The following is a 15462-nucleotide window of genomic DNA, read 5'->3' as shown; positions in this document are numbered from 1 at the left end:
CTTTCATAGGACCCACGATCTTCCTTATTTTTCACGATCGGAAGAGGCCTATTGTCATCTTTGCTATAGGCACTAGCATCAAATCTGTCTTTAAAATCATCGTTAATGTTCTCGTAAAAATCATTGGTTCGAATGTGGTATACGAACGAGTCCGTATCCATGTAACACAGTTGTATTTTACTACCATACTTTGGCTGCATGTAGTCATAGTGGAACTCATACATGACGGTTTTTGACTGTTCTAGAATAGCCTGACCTATATAGACTGGCTTGTTCATTTTGATTCCCGCTCTGCCCATTTCAATACCCATGAGAATCTTACAAAATAATGTGCTGCTCTTAAAGTTTGGTTGCATTATAAGCTTTGTATAGGCGGATTCATTCGTAACGAGCTTTATGTTGCGATGATTGCGTATGTTTTCCATGGTTTTACCGAACACGCTCAAATTCATTAATTTGTAAAACCCCTTCTCGAACTCGTTTTTGGCGCTAGTTCTCAGCTTCGTGTTGTGATTTATATAGTCCCGGAGCCAGGAACTATGTTGAAATTGGATAGCGCGGTGAACTTTTTTAAGCTCGAGCCCATGCTTTAGTGATTGATGTAAAGCTCCGATGTACACTACGTATTTCCGCTTATGTTCTAGATTAGGGATCAACTTCTCCACACTATGTTCAAACTTGCGCTCCGGCAGGAAGGGTAATTCGTTGTGTTTTTCATGGAGCTCCTTCGGGTAATCAATATCTACATCCAGGAGGTACACATGTTTTTTATCAGATACCAGCTTTTCGATCTTCTTTTCATCTATTATCTCTACATTTGATACCCATTTGAACCCATGGGTGGGTAGAGGATGTTGCATCGCCCATCCATATAGATTGTTGGCATCCAGATACTGAAGGTAACTTGACTCAACCTCCGGGTCATATTGATCCCCCATATATTTGTTGTTCGCCCTCGCGTACCGGTGTACAGACTGCGTAATACCACCCCGTATTCCGCGCTCAAACATGAGAAGCATGTCAGGATCCATCAGTAGTCCCAAATTTACACCGTGTATTTGAGTGCTGCTTTCCAAGCTAAGCCAGGTGCGGAATAAAAATGGGCGGGATCAAGGCCATAGTTAGCATGGCACACTCCATGAAAGTTTTGGAATATATCAGTTAGTAGTAAAACGTCAGTAACCAAGTACGCATCATGATAGTCCCCCATGGTAGTTTCATCCCCCTTGGGATTGATAGCATTCCACACTTTTTGAGCGTGCTCGTATTCTTCATTATTAATCCCCTTCATGTTTAACTTGCTATGGAAAGCCTCCTTTGGAGGTAGCTCAGTTTCCTCGAATCGTCGCCAGCCATCCATATACTCATAAGGATACACTCCCTTCCCTCGCATAAACTTAAAGGTGTCATCCTCAGCGAAAAACCAACGAAGATATTTGCACTGCTCATCATTGAGATTATTAGCTAATTTTTCATATTTCAAGGATGCCATAGAGCAACAGGTGTCTATGAGTCTGATCTCGATCTTCTTGTACTTTTCACCATGACCTTGACCCATGCCTGCAATGGGTACCTTGATTTTAACATTAAACGATATGTACTTCTCGGTATTCTAGGCGATGCATCCTATATCCTGAGTGTCATATTTTTCACCTAGCTCACGGATAAATAAGTTAGCATCGTACCCTGATAGGTTGTGAAAAATCACTGGTACATGGTTTGGGTATTTTATATTTTAAGTTACAGGTATTGTGCGCGGCACCCCTGTGTAACCCAGGAGAGTGACAGTGGTCCTTCACCTTACGGTTCTTCGGGTCATCGTCAAAGGGTTTCATGCTGATGTGACAACTCGTGGCGGAGTCATGATCTTTTTTTAGTATTTCCGTTAATAGCAACATGTCCTTTTGAGGGTAGATGCTGTATAGTCGCTTTACCTCATCCTCTAGATGATCGACAAAGCGTGTTACACATTCTTTACCCCTGAAGACTGTTAGTGGATCCGGCACTTCTCCATATGCGAAAGTGGAGTATGTGGCCCACCCGCATGGTACATGTTTATTCAATGTTTTGGTATCCCGAGCATTTTTCACCGGGATCAGTAGGCTTTCAAATTCCGCATATATTACAAATGGTTTTTTGAATTGGCAATGTCCGTCCTGGTAATATAACCATTTTTCCTTCTCGCTGGGCATCGTCCGTCCTGGTAATATAACCATTTTTCCTTCTCGCTGGGCATCGTGATCTTTACCACTGCGTTGTCTTTGCAGTAGGTATAATGGTTATCGCGGGATTCTATCGTTTGGAAACCCTGCAGGCCATTCAGACAGAAATGCATTTTCCCATGATTCTTCGATATCTCACGTCCTAGTAGTTTTGATAGATTTTTGATGGATACGTAATAGTTCCTCTTCTCATCGGTAAGCAGTAGCAGATTAACCTGAGTATCACTTTCGTTAAATGCCGATCGCCGTAAGATATTAAATTTTTTACCTGTTGCATACAAGACGTTCACGGCAATGTCTGGATTGTTCCGCTCAAATTTTGTGATATCTTTGATGGATGTTGGAAATTCTATACCATCCCAATTATACCGCTCCTGATATGGTCGAAGCTTGCTTATTCTTTGATGGTTTGTGCCTATCTCTTCGTGATGTATGGCGGCGATAATTGACCATTTAAAGCATTCTTGATCGTTGTTATCCGGATTAATTATGACCACTTGGGTGTTTCAATATATGATGAGCCCCGTGTTAACTTCTGTTTCTGAAAGTCTACATCGAGGTGTTGAATACGACCGATACTAAAACCGCTCTTGGGTAGCGCGGGATTCTCCACATGCGTTCTGATTTGAGCAAACATTGTGTCCATCGATTCATCCACTATGCTACCTTGGAATATAGATGTCATATTGCTGTGGAATACCTTGTCCACCTCGATAAACTCGTTAGTACCATCGATGGGTTTCCTCCATAGGATCCATAGGGAGCACTGGATTTTTGCAGACCTCATTTCTTCCACTTAGTTTTCAATAAGTGTTTTTACATTTGATCGAACCCATTAATATCTGTTCTATCTATGCCAGCTATACGATAACTTCTAAAAGTCTTATGAATCGCATGTTTATGCTCTTGTGGTGTGAAATCTTGGTTAGGTTGCTCTAAATTATGATCTTCCCTTGCTCAACCTCGTCATGAAGCGTTGCACCCATGACCCTGTTGTTGAGTTTAATCACATTGTTTTTGAACGTGTTATATGCGCTATTGACACCTTTCTTTATATACTCTGGAACATAATCCACTAGCCAATCAGACCACTCTCGCAGTTTACTTTTTACCACTGGATGAGTCCTCAACATCTCTTGGAGCTCGAAGATGTCCATGGCCTCTGGTGTTGGTAGAATATTCACTGATCTAATTGGGTTTCGTCGCTCGACTCTCCTGGAGGGTCGAGTTGGTACATCATCTGTGGGTTTTAATAAAGCAATAAGATCTGCTTTACGTAATTTTGAATAACCCTTAATCCCACTGGTTTTTGCAATGGCATGTAATTGTTTTACGGTTTTAGAATTCAAATCCATCTCTTTTATTTATATATAATTTTTTGATTTCAAAAATTTTTGGCACGGTCATGATTTTGAATGGGAATTTCCCTTTACTTATATTCTTTATAATAGTGTATATACTATTGCGCATGACGTCATTTATATTATTTTATATGATTATGTGTTAGTATTTAATATATCTATCATTTAATATTAGTTTGTGTTGGTTATTGGTAGATGACGTCATGTATCTTACATTTAATATTATTTTGTGTTGGTGATTGGCATTTAATATTATTTAACATTATTTTGTGTTGGTTACTAACATTATTGGGAATTTCCTGTTAGTCGACGTCGACTGTGCCAGAAGGAACATTTCTCTATCTCTCCAAATTTCGCAAATGAGCGTCTAGAATAACTTACCAGAATTTTTTATTTTTTTTTTTTTGCTTTTCCCTCGACAAAATTTTCAGCCTGTGACATTTTGTCCGCACAAGTTTACATAATTGCATAAACCCGGAAAAAAAACTTTATTTTCATAAAATTCGACAAAATATGATGATTTATTATGAACTGTGAAATATAATTTCGCGAAAATTTATTCAACCGCGAATCGCGATTCTCTTTTTTGAAAATTCAATTTTTTTTACATTACCAGATTGACAAAAACTTCTGGTTACATCACAAACCCTTATACAAGCGCTAATTTTTATCTTATGCAATCAAGACTAGCACCTGCCGTAAAATAAAATTTTTCAGAAAAATGTCAGAACACACAGCTCAAATTGATCCGAAATTTATATTCACAGCACTATTCCTTTCACTGGACTTGACATCGAAATAGACAAATAACTGCTGTTAAAAGAAATCATGTCGAAATTGACACTGTAGCTCGACCCGATCTTAGTGAGACATGTCAGAACACAGTACAAAGTGACCCGAATTTCTATTACACAGTTTTCTTAAAAACAAAAAAAAAAACAAGATAAGACCTACTTACTAATTTTAGCGTGTGTTAATTTAGCAAGACAAATTTACGCATTTTTTTAAGAACAATGAACTTGGAGAAAGTTTCTTACCTTTTTACAAACATTATCTTGGTTTTTTGTTTAAGGTCCCTGGAAACAAGTCCATGTAGATCCTGCAATGTTTTTAACTATTTTTTCGATAAATTTAGGCTACGCTAAATTAGTACACGTGGATGCCATGGGAACGAGAGAAAACGGGACGAACATTATAATGTATTCCAGCGACACAAATTACAAAGTAAACTTGCAATATATAAGACAAAGGAAGCATTAGTAACTTTATTTTATGACATCACATTAATACCGCGTCCGTACAAAGTAGAAGTGGACATATCTAACCTACTTATTAATATCATTAAAAAATCTGTAACAGATAAATATTTGTTTTACACATTCTATAAATCTGTAACAAAATTGAACAGAGGCGCAAAATTTATATTCTATATATATCCTAAATGAGGTGATTACTTAGAAGAGCCAAAGCTTTCGAAACACAATTTCAAGCTGTGATAGTCAGATGGTTACAGGGAATTATATTGCTATCCATGTGTCACCAAGTAATAATAGCAAAGAAAAATATAATAAATCAATTCCGTAAAAACACTAACAAATATATATATATCGAAATATGCAGTTACAGGTCATGGGTTTTCTTCATCAGATTCATTCTGAAGATTGTCCATCGCAATAAACAGTCACATCAAAATCATCTTCGAGATTGTTGCTTTTGACATCCATAAATAGTTTCTGCATATTTTCTACTGTATTTCGTACATAATTTAGTTCTTCTATAACAAAAATGTTTTTTGGAGAATCGTTATTATAAATAGCAGTAGCCAATGAGGATTCCATTTCTCTATAGTAGTTTAATACGTGCTGCATTTCCGTACGAACAATTTGAAGCTCCTCGGTAGCACGACACTTGTGCAGATAAAATTGTACGCACGTACTTTTTACTGATGCAGGAATGTTATGTGAAGTGTTATTAACCTAAAATAAAGTGTCCGTAACAAATTAAAGAACTCGTCAGTTTTTTTATCATGCATAATTTTTAAAGAATTACCAGATCAACCGTAGTAGTGTTTAAATATATCCTGGAATTGACGTCCAATGCATCTTTATACAACACATCTTCGTACACACCACATTCTCTGTTCGTCTGATTTAACGACTCAACTAAATTCTTTAGGTCATTGCAGATTTTATTGATTTGCACTGATAAACGATTACATATCGAAGAACCATCTATCAAAGTTAAGTAAAATAAATCAACAAAGAATAAAAAAAACAAAGTGATTGTACACATATTTCATCGGGCTGATATAAATTTATAGTTTACCTGCATATCGTTTCTTTAAAGTCAGTAACATTAACCTTTCAGTTGCACGAGTATGTAAAGTATCCAAAGCGGTTTTTACAGCATTCTGAACGAATTTGCGATGATAATACGTGTACTGATTTAAGGTTATACTTCAACGATCGTTTACACCGTGCTTTTTTTCGAAACTCGAAAGATCAGATTCCAACCTAAATAACAATAACAAAAAGCCATCTAAGAACGAAACACAAAACTACCGGATGGTTAGTGTGTTGTAGCATAAACTAAATGTTCACACACCTGCTAAGTTTTATCCTATGTCTCGCAGTATCAGAAACACTACTACTTAACAGGAGTAATGTCTTTTCGTTATTCAGCTCTTTAATTTTAGTATAATACTAGCTGTTTCCCGTGGAAGAATCCACTGTATTCCATTTAATTTATGTAGCAGATATATGTCCATCAAAAAACAAACAATACAGCAGTGCGCATCTTACATCTGCATTATTATATAAATGACCAAAAAAATTAAAGGTGTCCAACAACTGCAGTATATATGTGACATTTAAAATCTAAATCTACTAAAATTACTGCTCTGACCATCTGACAAATGCAAAAATTATTCGGAAAAAAGTTTTTAAAAGCATTTCAACATACATCTCACCCATAAAATTTAAATCACTCAAAACGCCACATATATACAAAAAAGCTGATCAATGTCAAACACAAATCTCTCTCATTGTATATGTTAAAATCAGTTAGTTTATTGCAAACCCTGTCAAAGGTTGACACAAAATGTGAAAAATAAACAATAAATTTTGCCTAAGTAGAAATTTTTATATAAGGTGTTAAAAAGGGATTGCAAGGATAAGTTATAATGCAATAAAACATTATTTGAAATATTACATACGGTCCTTCCTCGCCAAACTTTAGACAAAATGCCAACAAAATAACGGTGTTTAAATCGAAAAATTAATAAAGTCCTTTTAGCAATTTGCATGCTGCTTTACCATCAATAAAGTAAACAAATGTTTTCATAAAATATATATATATATAAGTCATAATGAGTCATGTTAAACAACAGCAATCAATCTGTATATAAGTTCATTTTATGTCAATTTTTGCACCAATTTTGCAACACAAAATACAAATTCTAAATAATACTAAAATCTCTTATTTTGGTCCTTCGCATACCGACGGTCTCCCACAAAAGTTTAATCAAAATGTAAAAAATGAGAGGTAACGACAAAATCAAAGTTTGCAAAATTTAATTATTTCGGTACATATATCTACTGCATATGCCCTCTAAAACAATATTTTAATCCAAAATGCCAAAGAAAAACAGTTTGCAACAAAAATCAGTTATTTCGATAATATTGCATACACTCTTTCCTCACAAAAGCTTCACAAACTGTAAAAAAAAGAATGGTTGTAGGGAGTGCTTCTGATTCAACAAAAAACGTTTTTTTGACATATTGCATCTAGCCCTTACCCATTAAATCTTACACAAAATTTCCAAAACTATATACGATTTAGAACAAATCAAATTTAAATCGAGAAGGATCAGTCATTTCGATATATTGCACGGAGTCCTCCCCAGTAAGAATTTATACAAAATATAGAAAAACAAAGCTTGCAAGGTGTAAAATTGAATTCTTCTTCTGTGTATATATATATGGTCCTTCCTCGCAAAATTAACATAAAATGTCAAAAAGGTTCAGATATAACATCTAACACAACAAAAATCAGTTCTATCAGTATATGTCATGCCATTGTCTTCCACCAAATGTTCCCCTTAAAGTTTCACAGACACAGCCTGTAAATTAAAAACAACTAAGATCAGGTATTTTGGTCTATTTCATACCATTCTGTTCCAAATAACTCATAAAATGTAAAAATTGAGTGGTAAAACAGAAATTTGCAAAATTCCATTTTTTTATATGCATGTATATTATATGCCTTCTACAACAATAAGTTAATTCAAAATGTCAAAAAGAAGAAAAAAATAGCTTACAAAGAGTATAAAATTGAAATCAACAAAGTAGCTCTTTTGGTGTATTAAATATAAGCCATACGCACAAAAGTTTACACTAAATGTAAGAAAATGGTTGTGTTTAGTAATTCTAAATTAAGAAAAGTCAGTTCTTTTAGCATGCTGATTAAGGTTTTTGCCCACAAATTCTTACATGAAAATGTCAAAACCACAATTTGAAACAAATTAAATTTACATTTTAAAAATAAGTAATTTCTGAACTTTATTTTCAGAATATTTGGAGGAAAAGAACTTCGCAGACCAAAAAAAAACAGGAAAATGTTTAAAAAATTTCAGGGTTAATAACGTTTGATGTGTTTTGTGTGGGAATATATATACTGGGAATCTTTAGTTTAAAGCTAGCATTAGCTAGCTACAGCAGCTAATAGCTAGTCACTTAAATATAAACTGGAGACTTAGCTAGGTATAAAGAACATGGTTACATATATATATATATTCCTAGCTAGCTAGCTAGTTGTTGGTGGTGGTTGGCTTTTTATGATGCTAGCTATAAAACATGTCTGGCAACAATAATATAATCAAAGCTGAAAATAAAACATGAAAAAACCTTACAGAACCTTGCTATGATTAATTTATAAAAACCATGCTCTTCTTCAAATGTTTTTTTAAAGATTTATTTTGAATGAAAGAGTAGAGAATACTCAAAAAGAACAGCCATCTTTTTCGTAAACACAATTTCCGTTTTATGCTAGGAACTTCATTTAACAGTCCGTATGCTTTGTGAATATCTAATACTGTTTTATATGTAGCGATACCTATATATATATGCTAACATAGAGTTTTTTAGCATAAGGGTATATATAGTTATATCGTTATTAGCAGCGGGTTATATATTTACACCTTATGTGCGATTTCTATGAAGTACATCCCTAATCTTTTTAGTTAAATTTTAGCGTACAGCCACGTCATAAGAAAGTGACCCGTGATTTCCGTGTCGTGGACTCACAGTTTTACTCACGCAAGGGAATTAATATATAAGATTTGAATTCCCAACCAACCTCTAAAGATAACACTTTTACACTGTATAACAAATCAGTTAATCAAGTTTTTCCTTTAACAACAAATAAGCGTTATTGTAATAAATAAGTACCTTGCTCTACAACACTTTTCTATTTAATTTTAGACTCTTCCTCCAACTTTCATGAGTGTATAACCTCGCCTGTGATATTATCTAGAAACTCTCACATTCTTTCAGATTTGCCAACAAATAAAACCAAATGTATCCCATTAACAACTCTATTCTCACGAAACACGATTTTAAGAAAACATGTCACCTAGGTTTGAACACAAAATTTGGATTTCTGCAGAACTAGTCTGATAGACAGCATTGGCTTTTTTATACCAGCCCACAAGTGTTTTCCCTAATGAACACAAGTAATTCAAAAATACAATCAATTAAATGCTAAAACTTCTTGCTCACTTACTTAAAGTTTCACAGGTTTTGAATATAAAATATTAAAATTAAACAATATATAGATACATGCGTACATAATATTTCTAACTTTGTCATTGTAAAATGATTTAAAGCATGACTCAAAAAGTCAACACGGTAAGCTGAAGTCATTTCTTTCGTGATTTTTGAAAACGATCTCCAATAGGACCAGAGTCTTTCCATCAGTTCCCCATCCATTAAACCAAAACCTTCCATTCTACGGATTGAATTTTGTACCTAACAATGAAAATGTGGAAAACGGTTACTATTACAAAAATTCTGCCAAAATATTAAGAACAACAACAACAATATCAACAACAACAAACACAACAATAATAAAAAAGAAACAAACCTGACAAGAACTAATGTTCACATGTGCGTGAAATACTGGTATCCCTAATTTGAATTTGGGGTATTTACTTAACGTTCCTCTTTTCTAAAATATAGATCAATATATACTGTTCAACATATATGTTTCAAGCTAACCCAGAATGCATATAGAAAACGAATAACCTACAGTTAAATGTTTCTTCAACAGACTGGCAATATCATACATAATATGGACGTCAATATCTTTACCCAACGCTTCAGCTAGGATTTTATTCATCATTAATACCGCATAACCAATTCTAATCATATGAAAAGAAAATATCATTGAATATTCTATAATAAACAACATCGCAGACTGAAAATTACTTTGTCCAAGAAATATTATTGTGCATAGTTTACATTAATAGAAAGTTTATGCAATATGTCACATTTTAAGAAAGAGCTTTGGAATTTCATGCCGACAAGATACACCAAAAACACCTGTCACACTAAACTTTGAACTTTTTCTTTTTGAACGGACACGGTTCCCTGCTTCAAAGGTGATTTCAGACTTTATTACAACGAGTAAGTTTTGAATTAAATTAGGGTGATGAAGTGTATCTCACCTTATTTTCCACAGCTTTGTCATCATAGCTAGACATGAATGTGTCAACTTCGTCATCTTCAATAAAATGATTTTTGTCATTGTTTGAGGTATTCTTTGATTTTGATGCAGAGCTTTTTAAAACAAGTCCAAAAGTAGCATCCATGCAATAGAAAACACTCCCAGAATCCTAAAAGCATTACAACAAAAATATAAAAAAGAAATACAAAAATATCCATAAATTACAAGCTGCCATACTATTGGACATGCTGGACATTGGTTGGGTATTTTTGCTATCAAGTCTGAAAACCATAGATCCCTCAACTGTCTCTGGAACTGAAGGTATTGGTCAATGGAGTCTGTTTGCATAAAACGTGTTAATACGCGTTTCTGGAAAAAAATTATGAACTATATAATACAATTATAACAAGCCCATTGCTGCTAAATTAAACAATTTGGCTCTCTTCTGACAATAAATAGGCTTTCTTATTAAAAAAGGTTTTGTTGTTAGTCCTAACCTATAAATTCAAACCTTAAACTTACCAGAGTTTGGTTATGCATACCAGTTTTCCATGACATTCCATCAATTAATGAAGTGAAAGAAATTTTACCCTCCATTTGCAATGCAACAAATAGGTCCAGCAATTTTATTGAGATTGCAGTAGAAGGTTAAGTAGGTGTTGATGCCCATAAATCATACTTTAACAACTTCGAAAATTCAGATTCACATGTGCAGAACCAGACTTCACGCGGATGGAGATGAAATATAAGGGCTTATCCAACTGCTAACTGTACAAATAGAGCACTCACATCATAGTCACATCTATATATTACCTTTTTCAGAAACAATTGTTATTACTCGAAAATATTTGTTTGAACAGGAATAACAGTGAGCATCGTGTAATGTGTTGTGAAATGTACATGTCATCATGTCAAAGTTTGGCTATGAAAAAATAAAACATCACAAGTATATAATGTATATAAATCAAATATATATATACATATAAACACGAACTTTAAGTTAAAACTTTAAGTAGCAAAAATGAATGCAATTGATTCTTTAAAACAAAACATAAAAATAATATTTATAATATATATATATAAGTTTTTTAGAGTGAATGCAGATTTTTTTCACAATGCCAAACCCTCCTGAAAGTGCCTGCACTTTTTACAATGTTTATTCTATTTATATGTAAAACTGTCACATCTAATCATCTGGAGGTTAACATTACACACATACATCAAGCGCATAGCTGGTAAGCATGGCAAGTTTGGTAAGGACTAGCTACTAGTTAAATGGCGCAACTTGCTTCACTTGCAAGCTCTGTATAGCTTATATATATATACACACCTTTAAAGTAATTGCATTATGAAATGCAATGTTCTTATGGGAAACGTCTGTACAACCCTGGCAATATGTCGCAAGTGGACCACAGTCTTCGCACCAAACAAGCCCTTCCTCAAAGGACGAATCACATACCGTACACTTTTGAAGAAGCAAAAGGTTGAATTTTTCAGCATAATTTTCACAAATGTTAGAAGTGACAGAACTCCAGGAATGTAATTCTTTTTCTTTCATAACCGCCACATCTTTTTTTTTTAACTATATCCCCACTCAGCAAAAACTGTACGTTATCATGTTCTTCAATATCAAATTGTTCAGTTTGCACTAAAGGTTCCTCAATAGCACTTGTATTATTTGTTTCTTCGATGGTAGTTATGCTTGCAGAAGAATTGCTTATCACCGGCTGAAATGACTTGAAAACACTTCTTGTATAACCGTTTCTGAGAGTTTTGCGAACGATCCGTGACCCTTTCCTGTTAGACTTTGCAAAAGGCATAATATCTTACTGCTATAATAATTCAAGCAAAACATGGAGATGAGCTCACGAGCTAGATAGCTAGCTGCAACACTTGCCTTCCACACTGAACTGACTAAACATTGAACAGGGGTGGGGGGCTATAGCTGCTAAAACAAACAGTACAGAGGTAGTCTAAAATTTGGCTGACAACCATTCAACATAGCCACAACACTGTTGGTTTGGCCATAGTGATGTTTGGCGAAGCAACGCAGCTAGCCAGAAAAATAAATGCACCACTATTCATCACAAAAAGTAATGCACCAACAACCAGCGTTCCATGCAAACGGCAAGTATCGCTCTCCGCTATCGCTAGAGCAACAGCGCAGCAACGGAACGCGGGGTATATCGTTCTCCTTTTTACAGGGGAGCGGGATATCTATCATATACAGTTTACCGAATAGGGTGAAATAAAAATAATTGCATGAGACTACTGTAAATAACGTCGAAGAAAGTATAAGCCTGAGCTAAAAACAAACCATTTCGCGATTGAATAACCTCGTGAAATGACTTTTTACAACGTTTTTTGGACATTCAAAACTTTGACAGAGATGTAAAGAATTTATTTTCCTAAAAAAGAGAAAAATATATTTACATAATATAAATGATTTAGCTAAAAGGATCATAATTTCTTTTAGTTAGCATATTTAGATTTTACTGTATCAATCAACGGAGACATTATCTCAGAGGACACAAAATCAGTAAAAATAATTGCTAAAACGTCAGCGCACGTTTCTTTAGATTTATAGCATATATAACTAATCAGCTTTCGGCGCTTGTTTTGCCGAAAAAAAAATTAAACAGGCTGCCGGCAAAATTGTAGAACCCTCTGGTTTAGTTACTGAGCAGCAAGCTCTATAATATATGCGTACTTTGTTTAAACTGGACGCCAAATTGCTATTTTGTGCCGAGTACGCCGGAAGGACAAAAATCTGACGATATGGAAAGCCCTTATTTTTTCATAGTCTGAAGACTAGTGTTATTGCTCTAGCCGCTTGTTTAAGCGGGTTGTTTAACATCCAATAGAACGACCTTTCGGACATGGTCTGCAGAAAATTTCAGGTTTTATTGTGATGTGATGTTGCAAATATTCACCAGATTTTCTACGCAAATCGCCAGACAAAGCAACGCATGTAGTAAGCCGTAGATTAGCCTATTACAAACTTTATTTTTGGGTGAGGGCATCTTTTGGTCTTCAAATTAAAATTTAGTTTTAGCATGAAGTTATTTTAAGTGTTCCTATGGCAACTCCTCAACGATCTCATTCTGACTGTCCCTTATAGTTAACAATTTTGGAAACGGCTGCGTTTTAGTTCTTATGGAAGAAACAAAGAATGACTCCGTTACGCATTTTTTTTATTGACATCCTTGTCATATTTAGCCTCACTAGGGTATTATTCTTACATAATGCTGTTTCCAAAAGCGTTATTTAGACTCCCTTGCGTATTTCCTTTTTAGGTTATCCATCTCTGAAATCATATTTCTCGTATGTTCTCATTAGCTTCTTTACACTCCTTGTGACGGAGGTATACAAAAAAGCATATCAATTTTTTAGTAAAAATATTATTAGTTAAAAAAATTTTTATAAATTTAAATATACAAGATAACTAATATTAGTGAAAATATAAACAGATAAAATGTTAACTTCAGCAGAAATAGACACTTCTAAGCGACTTTTAGAGATTTTGGGCAGTATACACAGATTTTAAACCGCTCGGCATGCAATGATTTACCTAGTGAAAAAACTTTTTAACAGATACTCGTAGATAAGTTTAATAAACCTCTTTTTATAATTAAACCTTCCATCAGATTGACCGACTTTTAAACCATTGACGAAGATTTTGAAACTTAAAGCTTTTACAACATCTACTAATGTGTTTATATTGAACTTTGGGATCGTATCACGTACCAAAATTTTAAATTACTATCGTAGCCTCTTAGCGTGCTAACGGTAGTATTAACACCATGGCATAAGAGCTGACGATACCTTAAGTATGTAATGATGTTATTATTAAACCTAACATTATTAAAATTTTTAAATTTCCAAATAGATAAATAATTCTCGCGATTTACAAATGCAATGCTAAAATAAATTGAAAGATATCCGTGATTTCAATTCCTTTTCAAAATCACCCGCAATTGTCAGTAGAATTAATGCTCCAAGCTCGTCACCAGATACTACCTCAATGAAGCTGCGAATATTGGTGCTTCCCGACTGTTTATTAACGAAATTTTAAAGGAAACTCAAATATTGAAATATTAAATTGACACAAAAATTCTGTACACTTTCACAAATCAACCTTAAAATTAAAAAATTATCCAAATTGAAGCCAAAATGGATGTTTCTATAAGAATTACGATTTCTCAATGTACATTGTCTCATCAGTTAAATTATTATTTACTATTATTATTATTATTTTTATTATTTTTATTATTATTTTTATTATTATTTTTATTATTATTTTTATTATTATTTTTATTATTATTTTTATTATTATTTTTATTATTATTTTTATTATTATTTTTATTATTATTTTTATTATTATTTTTATTATTATTTTTATTATTATTATTTTTATTATTTTTATTATTTTTATTATTTTTATTATTTTTATTATTTTTATTATTTTTATTTTTATGATTATTTTTATGATTATTTTTATGATTATGATTATGATTATGATTATGATTATGATTATGATTATGATTATGATTATGATTATGATTATGATTATGATTATGATTATGATTATGATTATGATTATTATTATTATTATTATTATTATTATTATTATTATTATTATTATTATTATTATTATTATTATTATTTTGGTGGAATATGTCGGACGTGGTGGAATATATCGGACATATGGTTGAATATGTCGGACAAGGTGAAATATGTTGGACTGGTGGAATAATTCTGACATTATGCATATGTATTTCAATTATTAGCTTTTTGGTGGAATATTTCGGACTTTTTAAGTTAGATTAAATAATTTATTTTGTAGATGATCGCTTATGTTTACCACAAAAAAAAAAGCAAAATTTATTATTACATAACTAATAAATTCTACTTTTTCACAATATTGCAGCTAAAAGACCTTTATAGATTTTCTATCGCAATTATCAAACCTGTTATTTACGGCGAGTTCGAGCATATATTTACAAAATTTATAAAGGGCCTTGTGTTAAGTGTGCTTCTTCTTCTTTTCCCGATTTCTGTATTTATCGATTTATCGCGAAACACTTTTTAATTCGGAAAAGCAAACAAATTACTTAAGTGTATCCATTGATGTACGAAAAGAAATATCCATGGTG

General features: G+C 33.3%; 2 protein-coding genes across 3 annotated transcripts; both read right to left on the bottom strand.

The window, feature by feature from the left end:
- Positions 1–1045: 1045 nt before the first annotated feature.
- Positions 1046–3009, bottom strand: LOC130648637 (uncharacterized). Its single transcript, XM_057454693.1, has 4 exons — positions 2802–3009; positions 2362–2718; positions 1686–2242; positions 1046–1573 (listed from the first exon to the last, which is right to left on the bottom strand). Exons 1-4 carry the CDS (start codon positions 3007–3009, stop codon positions 1046–1048), a joined length of 1650 nt encoding a protein of 549 aa, XP_057310676.1.
- A 6465-nt stretch (positions 3010–9474) lies between these two features.
- Positions 9475–12250, bottom strand: LOC130649215 (uncharacterized). 2 transcript variants are annotated; one of them, XR_008983019.1, is made up of 3 exons: positions 11637–12250; positions 10829–11228; positions 9475–10675 (listed from the first exon to the last, which is right to left on the bottom strand). XR_008983019.1 is itself a non-coding variant. In XM_057455465.1 (2 exons), the coding sequence occupies exons 1-2, from the start codon at positions 11862–11864 to the stop codon at positions 11109–11111; spliced, it is 348 nt and encodes a 115-aa protein (XP_057311448.1). In that variant the 5' UTR covers positions 11865–12203; the 3' UTR covers positions 10687–11108. The 2 variants fall into 2 exon arrangements, 1 of the variants encoding a protein (XP_057311448.1); XM_057455465.1 differs by lacking the exon at positions 9475–10675 and having other exon boundaries at positions 10687–11228; positions 11637–12203.
- Between the last annotated feature and the right edge of the window lie 3212 nt (positions 12251–15462).

The sequence above is a fragment of the Hydractinia symbiolongicarpus genome, chromosome 7 (genome assembly GCF_029227915.1).
Source record: "Hydractinia symbiolongicarpus strain clone_291-10 chromosome 7, HSymV2.1, whole genome shotgun sequence".
Classification (NCBI taxonomy): Eukaryota; Metazoa; Cnidaria; class Hydrozoa; order Anthoathecata; family Hydractiniidae; genus Hydractinia; species Hydractinia symbiolongicarpus.
The sequence above is the reverse complement of the archived record's forward strand: the minus strand, read 5'-3'. Positions and strand labels throughout refer to the sequence as shown.